General features: G+C 44.6%; 1 protein-coding gene across 1 annotated transcript in view; it reads right to left on the bottom strand.

The window, feature by feature from the left end:
• Positions 1 to 811: 811 nt before the first annotated feature.
• Positions 812 to 15383, bottom strand: part of LOC144820164 (myb-related transcription factor, partner of profilin-like) — a 29111-nt gene continuing 14539 nt past the window's right edge. The window contains exon 3 of the mRNA XM_078677787.1: positions 812 to 901. Coding sequence (XP_078533913.1) covers positions 812 to 901 — 90 coding nt within the window. The remainder of the gene's footprint in view (positions 902 to 15383) is intronic.

Here is a 15383-nt window from a genome sequence, read left to right as displayed (position 1 = left end):
CCAAACAACCCATATCCAAACCCACTCCTAGACAGTGTTGCTGCACTGCTCTTTTACCCTTGCTGTACAGCACTCCCTAGCTCTTCCTAATGCTCCCATTCGCAATTAAATACAACCTAATTAATCACATTTTCACAGATCTTCTGTCCCTCTGTTCTGCCCTGCAACATTTCCAAATTTACCAACATCCTGAGGGCTCAAAATCTCAACACATAATGAAGACCATCGTTGACACGTTAACCTCCTTCCTCAACAGAATTAGTGTTTCACTCAGGTAACATGTGTCCCATATGTACTACAAAGTGCAATGGCCTCACATCTCGTAAAAATAAAAAAGCCTATCTGAATCCCAATGGTGTTGCAAAACGCAGACCATGGCGCACATGTTTTTCCCATAAAGATACTAAAGGAAGCAATCTACAATAATCTCAGGGATTCTGGACTGGATGGTTTTATCACTCGGTTTTCCAAAGAATATGCAGCATTTTTAGCCCCAGAGAACTATGGTCGAAGAGACTAGGTCTGTTTGTGGGCTGCCCCAAAGGTGAGAGAGGCACTATTGGTCACCATACTTAAACTCAATAAACCCTCTGATCATTGTGACTTGATAAACATTGATAAAGAAATACTAGCCAAGCTTATTGCAGACAAACTGCTCCCCCTCCTCTCTTCCGTCGTCCCCCCTTATCAGTCTAGATTTTTACTGGAAAGAACCACCATCCATAAACTATGTGCCTTTTTTGCTGCGCTCCACTCAATGAACCCCAAGCTCCCTGCAGTAGCTGCCTTTCTCTCAATGCTACCAAAGCCTTTATTCCCGGGAGTGGACATCCTTGTTCTCTTTGCTCTGTAGAATTGGGCTTAGTCGACTTTCTTCCAGTGGATTAAACAGCTCCATGTCCTGCCAAATGCAAATATTTGGGTGAATGATGTGGTCTAGCACACTTTCCGAATTGGCCCTGGGTACGCTGCAGGGGTGTCCGCTGTCTCTGCTTTTGTACCCCCCATCGCCAAGGAACCACTGGCCATCCGACTACAGCAACACCGTGGTGAATGCAGGTTGAACTGTGCCTTTCGGAGACTTGCAGTCTCAATGTGTTTCTGTTTAAAAACCCAATGCTAATCTGGCACCTATTGTATGCAAATTCCTTCATTTTGATCGTCTGTCAGGACTTTCCATAAACTGGTATAAATCCTTATTTTTCTCTCAACTCCCTGCCATGTAACCCCACCATGTCCAGGTTCGACAGAGACTTCCCCTTTTCGGTTACATTTGAACGAGCCCAGATATGGGGGAACATTATCAGGAAAATTATGGCGGGACGGTTGCTTGGCTGGAGAAGCGAGTTTCAGGTTGGATTAGACTTCCCCTGTCTATGGCTGAGAGAATTGCGATTGCCAAAATGGTGATCCTACCTAAATGCCAAAATCTCTTTGTTAATGTTCCCGTGCTGCTGATGAGGGCCTTCTTCACTCTCCTCCGGTCCCTCTTGATTGAGCTGGCTTGGGCGGGGAGGTAGCCGAGATTGGCGTGGGATGTGCTGACACTCTCATTTGACCAGGGTGGACTGTGTCCTGATTTTTAACTCTATTAGTACTGTGCAAAGGAGCCTTTTTACACCAGAGGCTCCACCTGACACCATTTCTAACCCATACTGTGTTGAGGCACATAACATGGCCTCTTGACTGCTAGATATTGCATTATGCATGGCTCTGTTGCACCCTCAGGGAGGAATTGGCACAGTGAGATGTGTAGTGTGGGGTGGGACTGACTCATTCGAAGAGCACAAATGCCTGCTTTATATTTCAGAGTTTAGCAACTGGCACGAAACCTGGCTCTGCCCCTTACTACAGGTGGCTGGGTGAGTTTGCAGTTGAGGCATATGACGAAGGAGGTGCTGGTAGACCTGATTGTACATTTGCTGCCTACATGACTTACAGCCCATCACTGCCTGCAAGCCTCTAGATATATTACATTATCATCATCTGTGTGGCACCATTAGGCAGCTGCAACAGGTTTTGAATCACCTAAACCTAGTTTGCAAGGTGTTTGGTACAGTCAAAACATTCTGCAGGCAAATGCCATGTGCCATCCGAGGTGTCACTGAGACACATCACAGGTTAGGATTTCCGACATATCGGCTTGAATTAAGTTCCTAGACAGCTATAATGATGTGATAATGTTGCTGCAAATGGTCCTAGTTACCTGGATGATAGAAATGTTTTCTGATGTGTCTAGGTTGGGGGGGAGTGGTTTGTTTTAATTTGAAGACATACTGGTGTGCTGAAAAGTGTTCAGAGGACAGGGAGGTGCAGACACAGGAGCTTACTTGGAATTATTCCCAGTGGTGCTGGCTATGAAGGTATGGGGCAGGAAATTAGAAAACAAGGAAGTGGCATTTGTCACAGACAATGATATGTGGTGAAAATAAACAGTCAGACATTGACTAGTAGTTCCTGAGGCTATTATGTGAGTTTTCAAATGCCAACTATGGAATACGATGATTCGGGCAAGACATACACCAGGTTTGATCAATGAGGTGGCCATTGCCTTGCTTTGCTTCTAGTGGTCGAGATTCTGTGGGTTGGCTCCAACAGTAGCCCAGCAGGGGAAACTAGTTTTGGAAGCAAGTTAGTGGAAGGCTAGATAGCCCCACACATGAGAACCATGTATCAGGAAGCCTGGAAGGAGTTTGTCAGAAGTGTTGCAAGAAGGAGGGACGATGGCCACACCAACATCATGTTAAGGAGGTCTGTTGTGGTGAACTTTGCGATGATGCTAATCGAGAAGCACTTTCCACCACAAGTATGTCATGAAATTTGCAGGGCTAGTGTCCTATAAGAATTACTTCTTGAGATACAAACCGAGTGGCAGGGAATTTGAGAGAAGAATGTGAGCATGGTGAACTAGACAGGTAAGCAGGGCACAGGACAAATGGCAAGGAATCACAATTGACATATTGTAAGGATTCATGAACCAGGCCAAAGATGGGTATACTTCCATCTGCGAAGAACTGTTATTTTCAGCTATTTTCTCTCCTTTATTCTTTGGTGCATTTAGGATATCTGAAGAACTGGGAGCTAGGGGACATAAGGGCACTTGCATGAGGGACCTATTGATGAAAGGAGGGCATTTATGGAACACAATTCAGTTAAGTAAGAAAAAGCAGAGGGAAAAGGAATAAGAGTGGCATTGGAGACTCCAGCATGAGGGTTAACTACCGGTGTCTATAAGAAGCATTTGGCGATGAGGTGGAAGGGCCAAGGCAGAGCATTCTAGCATGAGGGTGGCAGCAGGATGAATGAAAAGCAGATGCTTGGCATACTGTAGTGATGCCTGAGTGAAGGCAAGTGGGCTTGGGGCAGCTTTGGGACACATTCATTCAGAATTTGAGTAACAATAGCATATTATGGACTCAGGTGGGGGGCAGGATGGGGAGTCTGGGGCGTGGAGTTTGAGTCTTGTGTGTAGTTATGTGAGCCAGAGAACCAAGGTGAGACCGAAGATTTTGATAAGTATCCCTTTGGCAAGAAATGGACAAGTTGGAGCCTGGAAGAAAGAGATATGGATTTGTGACGATCCATTATGAAGGGGGCCGCGAAGAAATGCAACCAGGCAGTACTAAAGCCATTGGCATGGCATGGGCGAAAGAATGATAACATAATTCTGGTCTGGGCTGTTGGGCATGTGTAGGGGTCAATTGTCACTTACCCTGTGGGAATTGGGGGAGAGATGGACAAGGCCCCATATGACTTTATAAACCTGGGCGAAAATAAGCTTGCCCAACTGACAGGTTAAGAGTTGTTTAATTATTGTAAGAGACTTGAAGTTGATCTAAAACAGAAAGTAGAGGACAGATGTGGTTTGGACCCAGATGTAGTGTGTGAGTCAGCAGCAATCAACCAGGTTAGTAAAAAAATGTATATGTAAGTGTCGGATTGGTGTCACTACAACGCATGCTTTTACATCGCATGCCTTTACAACGCGGTTTTTACATCGCATACCATTACAACGCATAATGCTTTTAGGCGCTGGATAGTGAATTATTTAATTTACTATTCCAACTCCAGTCCCCGTGGATAGCAGGGAAGGTGTTGGATAGTATATTAAATACATTCCCTATCCTAGAGCGCCCCCCAGCGCATTGCGTTGTAATGGTTTGCGTTGTAATGGTTGCGATGTAATGGTAGTGCGTTGTAAAAAATTCGTTGTAAGTGATGTTCCCCGTAAGTGTCTGGTTTTTAGTATACACACATCATAGGAGTAGTGGCCCCTGCCGATATTAAGTACAGATTGTCTATGCTGTTCAGGTAACATGGGATATACTGGTCTCTTCAGGGAAACAGGATGTATTTGATGAAGGTGATTGAGTAGTTGGAGGATTGGTCAGGAAATGGGAAGAATGAGGGTGGTATCAGGGCCGGACTGGCCATGCCAGGCATTGGGCGTTTCCCCAGTAGGCTGGAGGCTAAGGGCCTGATTTTCACCTAAGGGGGCAGATTTTCAACTATCGGTCCACTCTCACTAAAGGCTTGGATGGGACACAGTAATTCCAGCATCATAGTGCAATGAGATACAAGCCTCAGCATAGCCGAACGGAGATGCCTGAGACTGACTATGCAGTGAGGGGGCTGGTCCTACAAAATTGCCAGGGCTGCTTTTGACTCTCAGTCCTGCCTTGTCCGGTGGGCTTTGGCAATAGCTGGCAACACTAGCATAGGTGAAGAGTGTGGAAAAAACGTAACAATGAATGTCATTGGAGATTGCCTCGGCCTGCTGTGGGCAGGCTAGGCAGGGAGGTGAGAGGATTCAGAAATTAGGACTGGGAAACGGAAAATAAATTATATACTTCTGTTACAAGTGGTTATGTTTGAGGTTGAGGGAGTTAGTTCCATAAGGAATGGGTTACATTTAGGAAGTGTTTTTGCTAGTTAGACATTAGGGGCATGTTGTGTGTCCGGCTAACCCAGAGGTTTGTGAAGTGTGAGCTTTGCTTGCCTGTGCATACAATGGCCATTAACACAAACTGCAATAGTGTAGAGAGTTATTCTTTGCCAACACGTTGTATGGGTCAAGACGATCACTACTGATCTGCTCTAGTGCCCCCCTCTGTATTTGTGTTTGATTTAATATTGTGCTTCACCAAGAAGGTTTTTTATTAATTCATGTGGGTACATCACAACATAGCTGTGGATTTCTGAGCCTTGGCCCACATTCAGGGCGTTTTCTCATGCAAGTAGTGAGTGATACTCCTCATGAAGGTCTTTGCACTGATACTGGCTATACATCTCAACAGCGTTTACTGATTGTAGTGGACTCCGTAACTCGAACGGTCCTGAAGGTGTTATTGTGAATAAAGCAAACTCGGTAACTCAACAGTTGTGAAGGTGCTGCAATATGAGCACAATCGGCGATGAACCTGTAAAGCTTCAAGCTTGTCACACGATGGTGTTTCCTATGGTCAGGATGAGGAATGAAACAACTGGATGATGGCTTTAGCGAAGGTCAGATATTTACTGGTTAACTGAATGACTTAACGTGGGCAAGTTGTTCTCTGTTAGGCATTAGATTGACTAACACTGCAACTTAATGAATTTAATGTCGCCTTAAAGTACTATTCTGTAAAACAATGGTCACTCTATGTAAACGTGGCATTAGCATTTTATATATGCGCTGCCTGAACATTAGATCTTTAAATTGTTTTGGCAAGTAGTTCCACTGAAGAAGTGCTTTTTAGCAGAAAGTGCATTGGGAGGCATGATGCCTCCTTGAGCACACGTGTAGTGGATTTAACTCAGGAGCTGATTTGATTAAATGAAAACACTTTTATTCAAAGATATAGAGTTAACAACCAGAGGGGACCGTCCAGCTCAGGAATTGGACAACAACTGGCAATTTAATTTTACTAAACACAGCAATGAGACAGATAGTTGCAAAAGCCAAAACATGGACCAGTCTACATAAACAAATAGTGAAATGCTCCAAAAGCATGCTCTTTGAAATCATGCCATCCATGACATATACAACATCAACACTACATAATCTTCCCCTCCTCAAAAATAAAATTATGCTTACATCACAAAGTTGAACATAATTTGTGGCTAACTCAAATTAAAAAATATTTTAGAACATGTAAAGATCTACAAACTTTTGTGGCACTAAAGAGACACGAAGAGTTTTGTGTCTGTAATACATCTAGGGCCAGATGTAGGTAGGCAAATACCGGTCGGTAACGGCCGAAATTCGGTAATTTCGGCCGTTACTGACCGGTATTTGGAAAATGAGATGTAGAAGCATGTTAAGATACAGATTTGGTAATTTTACCGAATCGGTAAAATACCGAATCGGTATAATTACCGAATCTGTATTTTGACATGTAGGTAGCACTGTAATCAGTGCTACAGGGGTTTTAGAATTCTTAATTTACCACCAACAAGAAGTTGGTGGTAAATTAATAAAACCCTTTAAAAAGCATTTCTTTTGCTTTTTAAACAGTGCCATATTGCAGACATACATGCCCTATGCCTCAAGGCCCATAGGAGTCAATGGCAATTACAGAATCGGTAAATACCGATTCATTAATTACCGAATCATACCGATTCGGTAATTAATTCGGTAAAATTACCTACATCCCGATTGCCAGTTCTTAAATACCGAATCGGTATGATTCGGTATTTAAGAATCGGTAATCTGGGATTACCTACATCGGGCCCCTAATTATCTAGGGATGGTGATGAATCACCATGAATATAACTAGTATCAAGTAAAGAGCAACTTGCAAATGTTTTACGCCATGAACCTTTTTTTTTTTAAATCATGCATGCATGTTGATGTAAAGTGTGTACCATCGATTGTGACTAATTCTTCAGATGGTCTTCAATAATAAACATGCTTCAAGAATGTAATAATACAATCTGCTGTCTGAAGCCACAAAATCAAAGTAAATCTGTCTCGAGTAGTAATCTACCAAAACAATCATCAACTTCCTACCTTGAGGCAACAGACCTAAGGACTAACAAGATCCAAGGATATTTTCTGCTAAGGCATTGGTGGAATTTACAGATCATGTCACATCAGCATTTTATGGACTAAAGTCAACTCGTTTGAAACTTGAAAAAAGGTTTTAAATACTTATCCCAGCTCTTGTCTTTTGAGCCATCCATTCTTAGTAAAAGTCATGACAGCTTGGAATCCTGTATCCTTGCCGCACACGTCTTCCCACTCTCAGGACAGCCACAGCTAAAGTTCTAAATAGACCCACACATTCCACTTCATCCAAATGTCCATCTCTCTTTTCACACTTTAAAGACATACTCAACAAACAATCAGCCCTAAAAGCTTTCCCTCCTTGAATAAATGTAATCACAAAATTATATTACTGAAGACGGGCTAACAACCTTACAACCCTGGCTGAAGCTTTCCCTGCACTTCTGCAGTTCAACAGAAAAACCAGAGGCTTATGATCCATAAAAATATCAAACTGTGAATCCCACAAGCAAGTTTAACATTTTTCCACAGCCCAAGTACAGGCGTGCACCTTTCACTCAATGGCACCATAATTGGCTTTGGCAATTCTCAAATGTTTCGTCCTTTCCATCTACCCGCTGGGCAAAAACAGCACCTAAACCACTCTGACTGACATAGACTGTGAGAAATGATTTCTCAGAAATTAAAGGTTTTGAGGTTGGTGCTTCAACTATTAACTGGTTGACTTTGTTGAAAGCATCACCAACCTCTCTGACCAGACACATTTTGCTCCTTTTTTAGTAACTGTCTGAGTGGTTGAACAATAAAAGAATAACTATGATCAAATTGAGCATAGTACTCACATAGACCCAAAAATAAGCATATAGCATCTTTATTAATTAATGGTGTGGCATATTTGATTACCTGAATGAGAGAACAGTTTGAGTAATTCCTGTGGCAGTCATGGTGTGACCTACGTACCCACCTATTGCGTGAGTAACTTGCATTTGTCACGCTCAACATTCAAGCCTTTTTGACTTGGTAATATTCAATACCTTTTAGGACTTGACTTTCTCCCCATAAACTTTGTGCCTTCACCCTCATGTTTTCTGAGCCTGTTTTGTTGGCTTTTTCGACTTTTTTTTCAATAGACGTAATACCCTGGTAGGGTTTTCAGATACCTCAGCTGACTCATCAGATAACTCTGACGCTGGTGAAGGCTCCAGTGCACCCACTTGCAACCCTAATTTTTTAGGCCGTGGCCCATCGGAACCCACAAAAGGGGCAAAGTGAAACAACAACCCCGATGGTACAACCCTCCGGGCGAAAGACAAACCAGACACAAATTTTACCAATGGTAGACTCAACCAATACATCAGTCTCTGACAGCAATGTGGCCATTCCCATTTTTTATTTATCAACACTCTCGCTATCCAGTGATGAAATCTATATCATTAGTAAGGGTCTATCTTTCATCCCCACTTCATACCCCAATTTTCTGGACCTACAAGCTGAGCTTCTTGGCTTTTTTAGGAATATACGGCTCCGGGCATTTTTTGAAAACAACGCGAGCCCTCGTAAAATTACAAACACACCGTTCCGACCACCTTCAACCTTTCTACCATCATCCAATATGATACCAAGTGAAATAATCACTTTCGAAAAGATTATCCTAAAAGAAACATCCAAGCTGGTCAAATCTCACCTTTTTATTCCACACAGTATCACCCTACAGGAGAAATCAGCAATATCCAACTTGCGTGAAAATACCAACGTAGTGATTAAACCTGCGGACAAGGGGGGCGGGATAGTGCTACAAAACATCGACACATACAAATGTGAGATTGAACGCCAACTTTCTAATACTGATCACTATCTCAGACTCCCGACTAACCCTACCAAAGAGCTACAGTCGCTTATCCGACAGGTTACTACGGAAGGTCTTGATGAGGGTTTCCTGAGTAAGCACAAATTTAGCTTCCTCAATGTCACCAGCCCGCGTACCCCTGTCATTTATACACTACCTAAGGTCCATAAAAGACTTATGGATCCCCCTGGCTGCCCGATTGTGTCAGGCTGTGGCTCGATTCTCGAGCCACTAGGCCACTATGTAAATTTATTTTTAAAGTTTTTTGTACCCATCACTGAGTGTTACATCAAAGACAGCATGGCCATGATTAATTTAATTGAAAACCACCCATTTGATCCCACCACGGAGACTTTATGCATATTGGACGTAGAATCTCTCTACACTAATATCCCACAGAGAGACTCACTCATTGTCATGGAATCCATACTCAACAAAAGACCACGTCCCCATACAGTCCACACACTCTTTATCTTACAATTGCTTGAGATATGCCTAACAAGGAATTTTTTCATATTCAATAACCAGTATTATCAGCAGGTCCGGGGGACATCAATGGGGGCTATTTTTGCCCCTACGCTAGCCCTTCTCTATATGGACTGGCTTGAATGCAACACTATTCTTCCCTCTAGCAACCCGTTCCACAAATGCATTATAGAATGGAAACGATATATAGACAATATCTTCCTTATCTGGTCAGGAGACCTAGAAATTCTAAATGCCTGCCTTCACTGGCTTAATGAAAACTGCAATGGTCTCACATTCACCTTGACACACAACAAAGACAGTATTCCGTTCCTCGATCTCACTATCCAGCATCAAGACGGTACTCTTTTCACATCGCTTTTTCGCAAACCAACTGAGTGCAACACTCTGCTCAGCTATAAAAGCTGTCACCCCAGGGCCCTGAGGGACAGTCTACCTTATTCGCATTTCCTCAGAGTAAGGAGAAACTGCTCACACAAATCTGACTATTTTTCTGAAACATAAACACTTTCCACCAAACTCATTACCCGAGCCTATCCCCGCATCAAAGAGAGCGTGGTACTGCGCCCGAGATACTTTACTCAAACCCAAACCCAAACCAGTGGCAGAACGCCTTGTCTGCGTCACAACATTCTCCGCAGTTTCTAGCATAGTTCGCAAAACCATCAGGAAGAATTGGCCAATTCTCAATGTGGGCTCACTCAACATAGACCCACCCATGTTTGCATTTAAAAGAAGTAAGAATGTGAAAGACCACCTGGTTCGAGCTGCATTGCCCTGCATCCGGAACTCCAACCCCACACTGAATGACCTTTGGTCCTTAGCCTCCCCGAAAGGACATATTAAATGTGGTAATTGTATAGTGTGCGAGTTTACCATAGAGACAAAGAAGTTTGTTTTTAAGGATGTGAAAAATGTCTTTAAATCCCTGAGTAATTGTAATACTTGCAACTTGATATATGCAATTTTTTGTCCTTGTGAAATGATTTATGTGGGCCAAACAAAGCAAAAGATCCAGATACGCATCTCGCAACATCGCAGCAGAATTCGATGCAAGACAGCGAATGCGCCGCTCGTGGATCACTTTCTTAAGAAGGGACACACAGAAAATGACATTCGGTGGACAGTTATCACCACTGTGAAACTTCCCCCGAGAGGAGGGGATCTCACACGCATCCTCAATAAGGAGGAATTGAAATGGATTTTAAAGACTGATAGTCTCACACAGGATTAAACCTACAGGAGGACTGGAACACCTTGATATGAACATTTTAGCCCGAGTTCCATGCATTCCTCCATGTCATTTCTCTGGTTACAAACGGCTGTCTATTTTCCGCAGTAGGATAGTTTGCCTTCTACAAATGTTTTGTTCTAATTACCTTATCTGCTAAATTTTAAATTGTTCTAAAATGTGGCCCTCATTCTCTCCTATCTATATTCACCCTTCAAAATGGCCGACACAGTCAACACTACCTCTTGTCACCTCTTCCATGTCTAATAATCACATGGTAGTGTCTGCCCAATCAAAATGGCCGACACAGTCGACACTACCTCTTGTCACCTCTTCTATGTCTAATAATCACATGGGAGCATCTGCCCAATCAAATGCACTCTCCTCCCACATATAAACTCCATGCATGACTCGCCACTCCTACCGGCACCCGCGATTGAGCAGTACTGCATACTTACTACCAGGTAGTCCTTACCAAGAAGTTTTGCCCGACCACCACGCTCTATGCTGGTTCAATTAATCAATCAATCACAGCATTTATATAGCGCACTACTCACCCGGAGGGTCTCAAGGCGCTGGGGGAGGGCGTGTCCGCTACTGCTCGAACAGCCAGGTCTTGAGCTGCTTCCTGAAGGCGAGGTGGTCCTGGGTCAGGCGGAGGTGGGTCGGGAGGGAGTTCCAATTCTTGGTGGCCAGGTAGGAGTAGGACCTTCCTCCTGTGGTGGCTCTTCGAATCCGGGGGACGGTGGCGAGGGCGTGGCTGGTCGATCGAAGATGGCGTGTGGGAGCGTAGAAGTTGAGGCGGCTGTTGAGGTATGCTGGTCCTTGGTTGTGCAGGGCTTTGTGTGCGTGGGTGAGGAGACGGAAGGTGATTCTCTTGTTGACCGGGAGCCAGTGCAGATCTCTCAGGTGTCCGGAGATGTGGCTGCGACGGGGGATGTCCAGGATGAGTCGTGCTGAGGTGTTCTGGATTTGCTGGAGTCTCTTCTGGAGTTTGGCGGTGGTTCCGGCGTAGAGGGAGTTGCCGTAGTCCAGACGGCTGGTGACGAGGGCCTGGGTGACCGTCTTCCTGGGCTCGATGGGGATCCACCGGAAGATCTTACGTAGCATGCGCAGGATGTTGAAGCACGACGAGGAGACGGCGTTGACTTGTCTGGTCATGGAGAGTGAGGAGTCCAGGATGAAGCCTAGGTTGCGTGCGTGGTCTGTTGATTTGGGTGCGCAGCCCAGGGCGGGGGGCCACCAGGAGTCGCCCCAGGCGGAGGGTGAAGATCCCAGGATGAGGACTTCCGTCTTCTGTTCCCCGTCCCCGTGGGGCTGCCGGGTCTACCATCTAATTCCCGCCAACCCTTTGCTTCCCCACCCAGGTTATTGTACCGGACTATCTTGAACGTCCCTATATTCCAGATTGTGGTCCGCCTGACGTTCTTTGACTGTCCAAACCTTGGTAAGCACCATTGCGACAATTCTCCTGTGTCGGCCCTGATCCTAGTTCACTGCTTTGTTCACTGTTTATGTATCCTTTGTTCAGTACTTGATATCAGCCTGTCGCACTCGAACCTTCCTCCCACAGAGTGCATGCCCACAAAATTCACGCTATGTATACATGCGTCCTTTCAGAATTGTCCTTAGGGATGTCTTTTGGTATTTTCCTTCCCTTCCTCCCTTTAGGCAAATGAGGCTGCTTTACTATTAGGCATACATTAAATGTCCTGATGAGATCCGTAGAATGTGTTAAACGGATCGAAATGCCGTCGACAACTATGAGCACCTTACACACATGGAATGATTTATTTGGCCTTTAAAAGTGTGAAGGTGTCAATATTGTTCTGTTTTATAATCAAAACTGTACGATTAACAAGTTTATAGAACGTTAAGCTCTTGCCTAAGCCCCTTTGTTTGTTCCATTTAATTGTTCCCTGTCCTGATATTTCTTGTGTGGTTGACAGGGTACAGGCTTGTGCCCCGTCTTGTATTTTGTGTGTTATTCATGTTTTACATTGACTGAAAAGTAAATATCAACACCTCTGCCTGGCTGGGCATGTCGCTTTCAAATATAGCAACAACTTCGTCTATATTTATTTATTAAGCATTATTATTTGTAAGGGACCACTGTTGCCTTAATAAAATACATAACACACAAGAGAGCAGATCAGGTCAAAAAGAGGTGTATGCCTACAACAGTAGCCGTGTGGTACTGGTGGTGGATGCATGAAACAAGGGCTGCCAGAGATACAGGCTATTGGTGACGGGAGGCTGAAGCAATTCCCATCAGACCACCCATGTGGTGGAGTTTATGTCACGTGGGAATTGCTGGTCATGCCTTCCCAAGTCCGACCAAATAATGCCGGTGTGGGAATGGATGTCAAAAGTAATGATCACAATCTACATCCTCAGGTGATGTGAATGAATAAGTGCAGTGCTCAAATAATAATGGTAAAATTGGCTACCCGAACTTCAGAGGGCGTTTAAACAGAAGTCTGGGTGTCAAAGATTAAAAACACGCTGGGTAGTAAGACTACCCTTTAGTGCTGTGCAGTATGGTCGACATGTTTCAGCCATAGGGGCATCTAACCCGGCTTTCTTCAGGACCGATTGACCAAAAGTAGCTACTGCAATTCCATACAAAGTGTATTGGTGAAAAATGAACAGGCATGTACTAAAAAAGTTACATAAATACCAGGAATTTCAATACTTAAATGTCCACTGGAGAGAGAGGAGTGATTCTTCTTCCCAGCGGTATGTGGGTGATGACCTCACCTCACCCGGCAACCGCTCGGGAGAATGAGGCCCCGCTCTCTCCGTCGGTACCTCGGCTCTGAAAACGAGCGGAAGTGGAGGCCTTCACCCACATAACGCTGGGAAGAAGAATCACTCCTCTCTCTCCAGTGGACATTTAAGTATTGAAATTCCTGGCATTTATGTAACTTTTTTAGTACATGCCTGTTCATTTTTCACCAATACACTTTGTATGGAATTGCAGTAGCTACTTTTGGTCAATCGGTCCTGAAGAAAGCCGGGTTAGAAGCCCCTATGGCTGAAACATGTCGACCATACTGCACAGCGCTAAAGGGTAGTCTTACTACCCAGCGTGTTTTTAATCTTTGACACCCAGACTTCTGTTTAAACGCCCTCTGAAGTTCGGGTAGCCAATTTTACCATTATTATTTGAGCACTGCACTTATTCATTCACATCACCTGAGGATGTAGATTGTGATCATTACTTTTGACATCCATTCCCGCACCGGCATTATTTGGTCGGACTTGGGAAGGCATGACCAGCAATTCCCACGTGACGTAAACTCCACCACATGGGTGGTCTGATGGGAATTGCTTCAGCCTCCCGTCACCAATAGCCTGTATCTCTGGCAGCCCTTGTTTCATGCATCCACCACCAGTACCACACGGCTACTGTTGTAGGCATACACCTCTTTTTGACCTGATCTGCTCTCTTGTGTGTTATGTATTTCAATGTAGGGGAACGAGCAGACTGGTCACTAAACATTCCCCTTGACCCTCCACATACCCTTTTGTTTTCAGCCTTAATAAAATAGGCTTTTTCGACTCTGCGCATTTTGTGAATGCTAACCCATGCTAAAGTGTTTGTCCTCTCTCCTTTTAACATGAGGAAATTGCCTTCCACCCAATTGGCACATTTAACTCACTTGTAAGTTCCTCTTAATGTGGAACTACATGTACCCAGAGTTTGTAAATTAAATGCTACTAGTGGGCGAACTAAGCAAACACACGGAGATGATGGACGCAGTGCTGAAACTTTTCAGACACTCCCCCCCAGTCACAGAATAGACCAAGCTATATGCAAATCAATCTTGTCCCTGTGCCTCACGGGAACAGTCCAGCCCGAACTGCCAAGCCTGGTCTTCCCTGGACCGGAAACAAACACCCTGGGACTGGTTTGGGGTAATACCCCTCATCAGCCAGGCTGTCTTGAATCCAGTGGCAAAGAGAGCAAGGGACTCACGTCTAGGCATACCCTGCCAACTTAGGGTGAACAAAGCAAATACACGGAGATGATGGACGGAGTGCTGAAACTTTTCAGACTCTCATCCTCAGTCACAGATCTGGGTTAAATAAATCATCGTCCTTTAGCCCACTTCGCCACCCCAGTTCAGACCAAGGTATATGCAAATCAGTCTTGACCCTGTGCCTCATGGGAACAGTCCAGCCTGAACTGCCAAGCCAACCACCTTGAACCTAGCACCTGTACTCTCTCTGCTGTAAGTCCTACCCCCCCAAGTGGTGCCACCCCATTCCTGGATCCTTGGAAGTGGGCCTGAAGGTGCTCTGCCAACCCTGCTGTGATTTTGTGGAACAGAATCGATGCATCACCTTGCAGCCGTATCGGACCCGTAGCAGAGCGACGCTTCCCCAGTGCCGGACTTCCCATCATAGCTCCCAAGTCACCTTGGAACTGCTGATGCGCTCCACATCCTCGATGCAGGCCTTTGCATCACAAGTTCCTCATTAACAGCATCCTCACTGACGATGCAGGACTACGCATTTGAGCTCTGCAGCGTCTTTGAACTTTCACTGCGTAATGCATCCTCAACACACAAGCTTATAACGCAAACTAGGATTTAGGGTACTTTTGTCCAGAGGGCCTAACTGTGTCCCTGTAGCTAGCCTGTGCTCTGGTGTGACAAGATAACCACAGTTGGCGCTTGGTGAGCTATTTTTTATTTATTGCATTTATACAGCGCAACAGCTACCCGAAGGTTTCCCGGCGCTAGCAAATGCAGAAAGATGAGAAGGAGAATCAAGACAATAGAAGAAAGGGAGCTATTGACTAAAAAGACACATTTTTACGTCTT

This window comes from Lissotriton helveticus, chromosome 2_1, assembly GCF_964261635.1.
Source record: "Lissotriton helveticus chromosome 2_1, aLisHel1.1, whole genome shotgun sequence".
In the NCBI taxonomy this organism is placed as follows: domain Eukaryota; kingdom Metazoa; phylum Chordata; class Amphibia; order Caudata; family Salamandridae; genus Lissotriton; species Lissotriton helveticus.
Note: the sequence above shows the minus strand (reverse complement) of the source record. Positions and strands in the feature narration are given on the sequence as shown.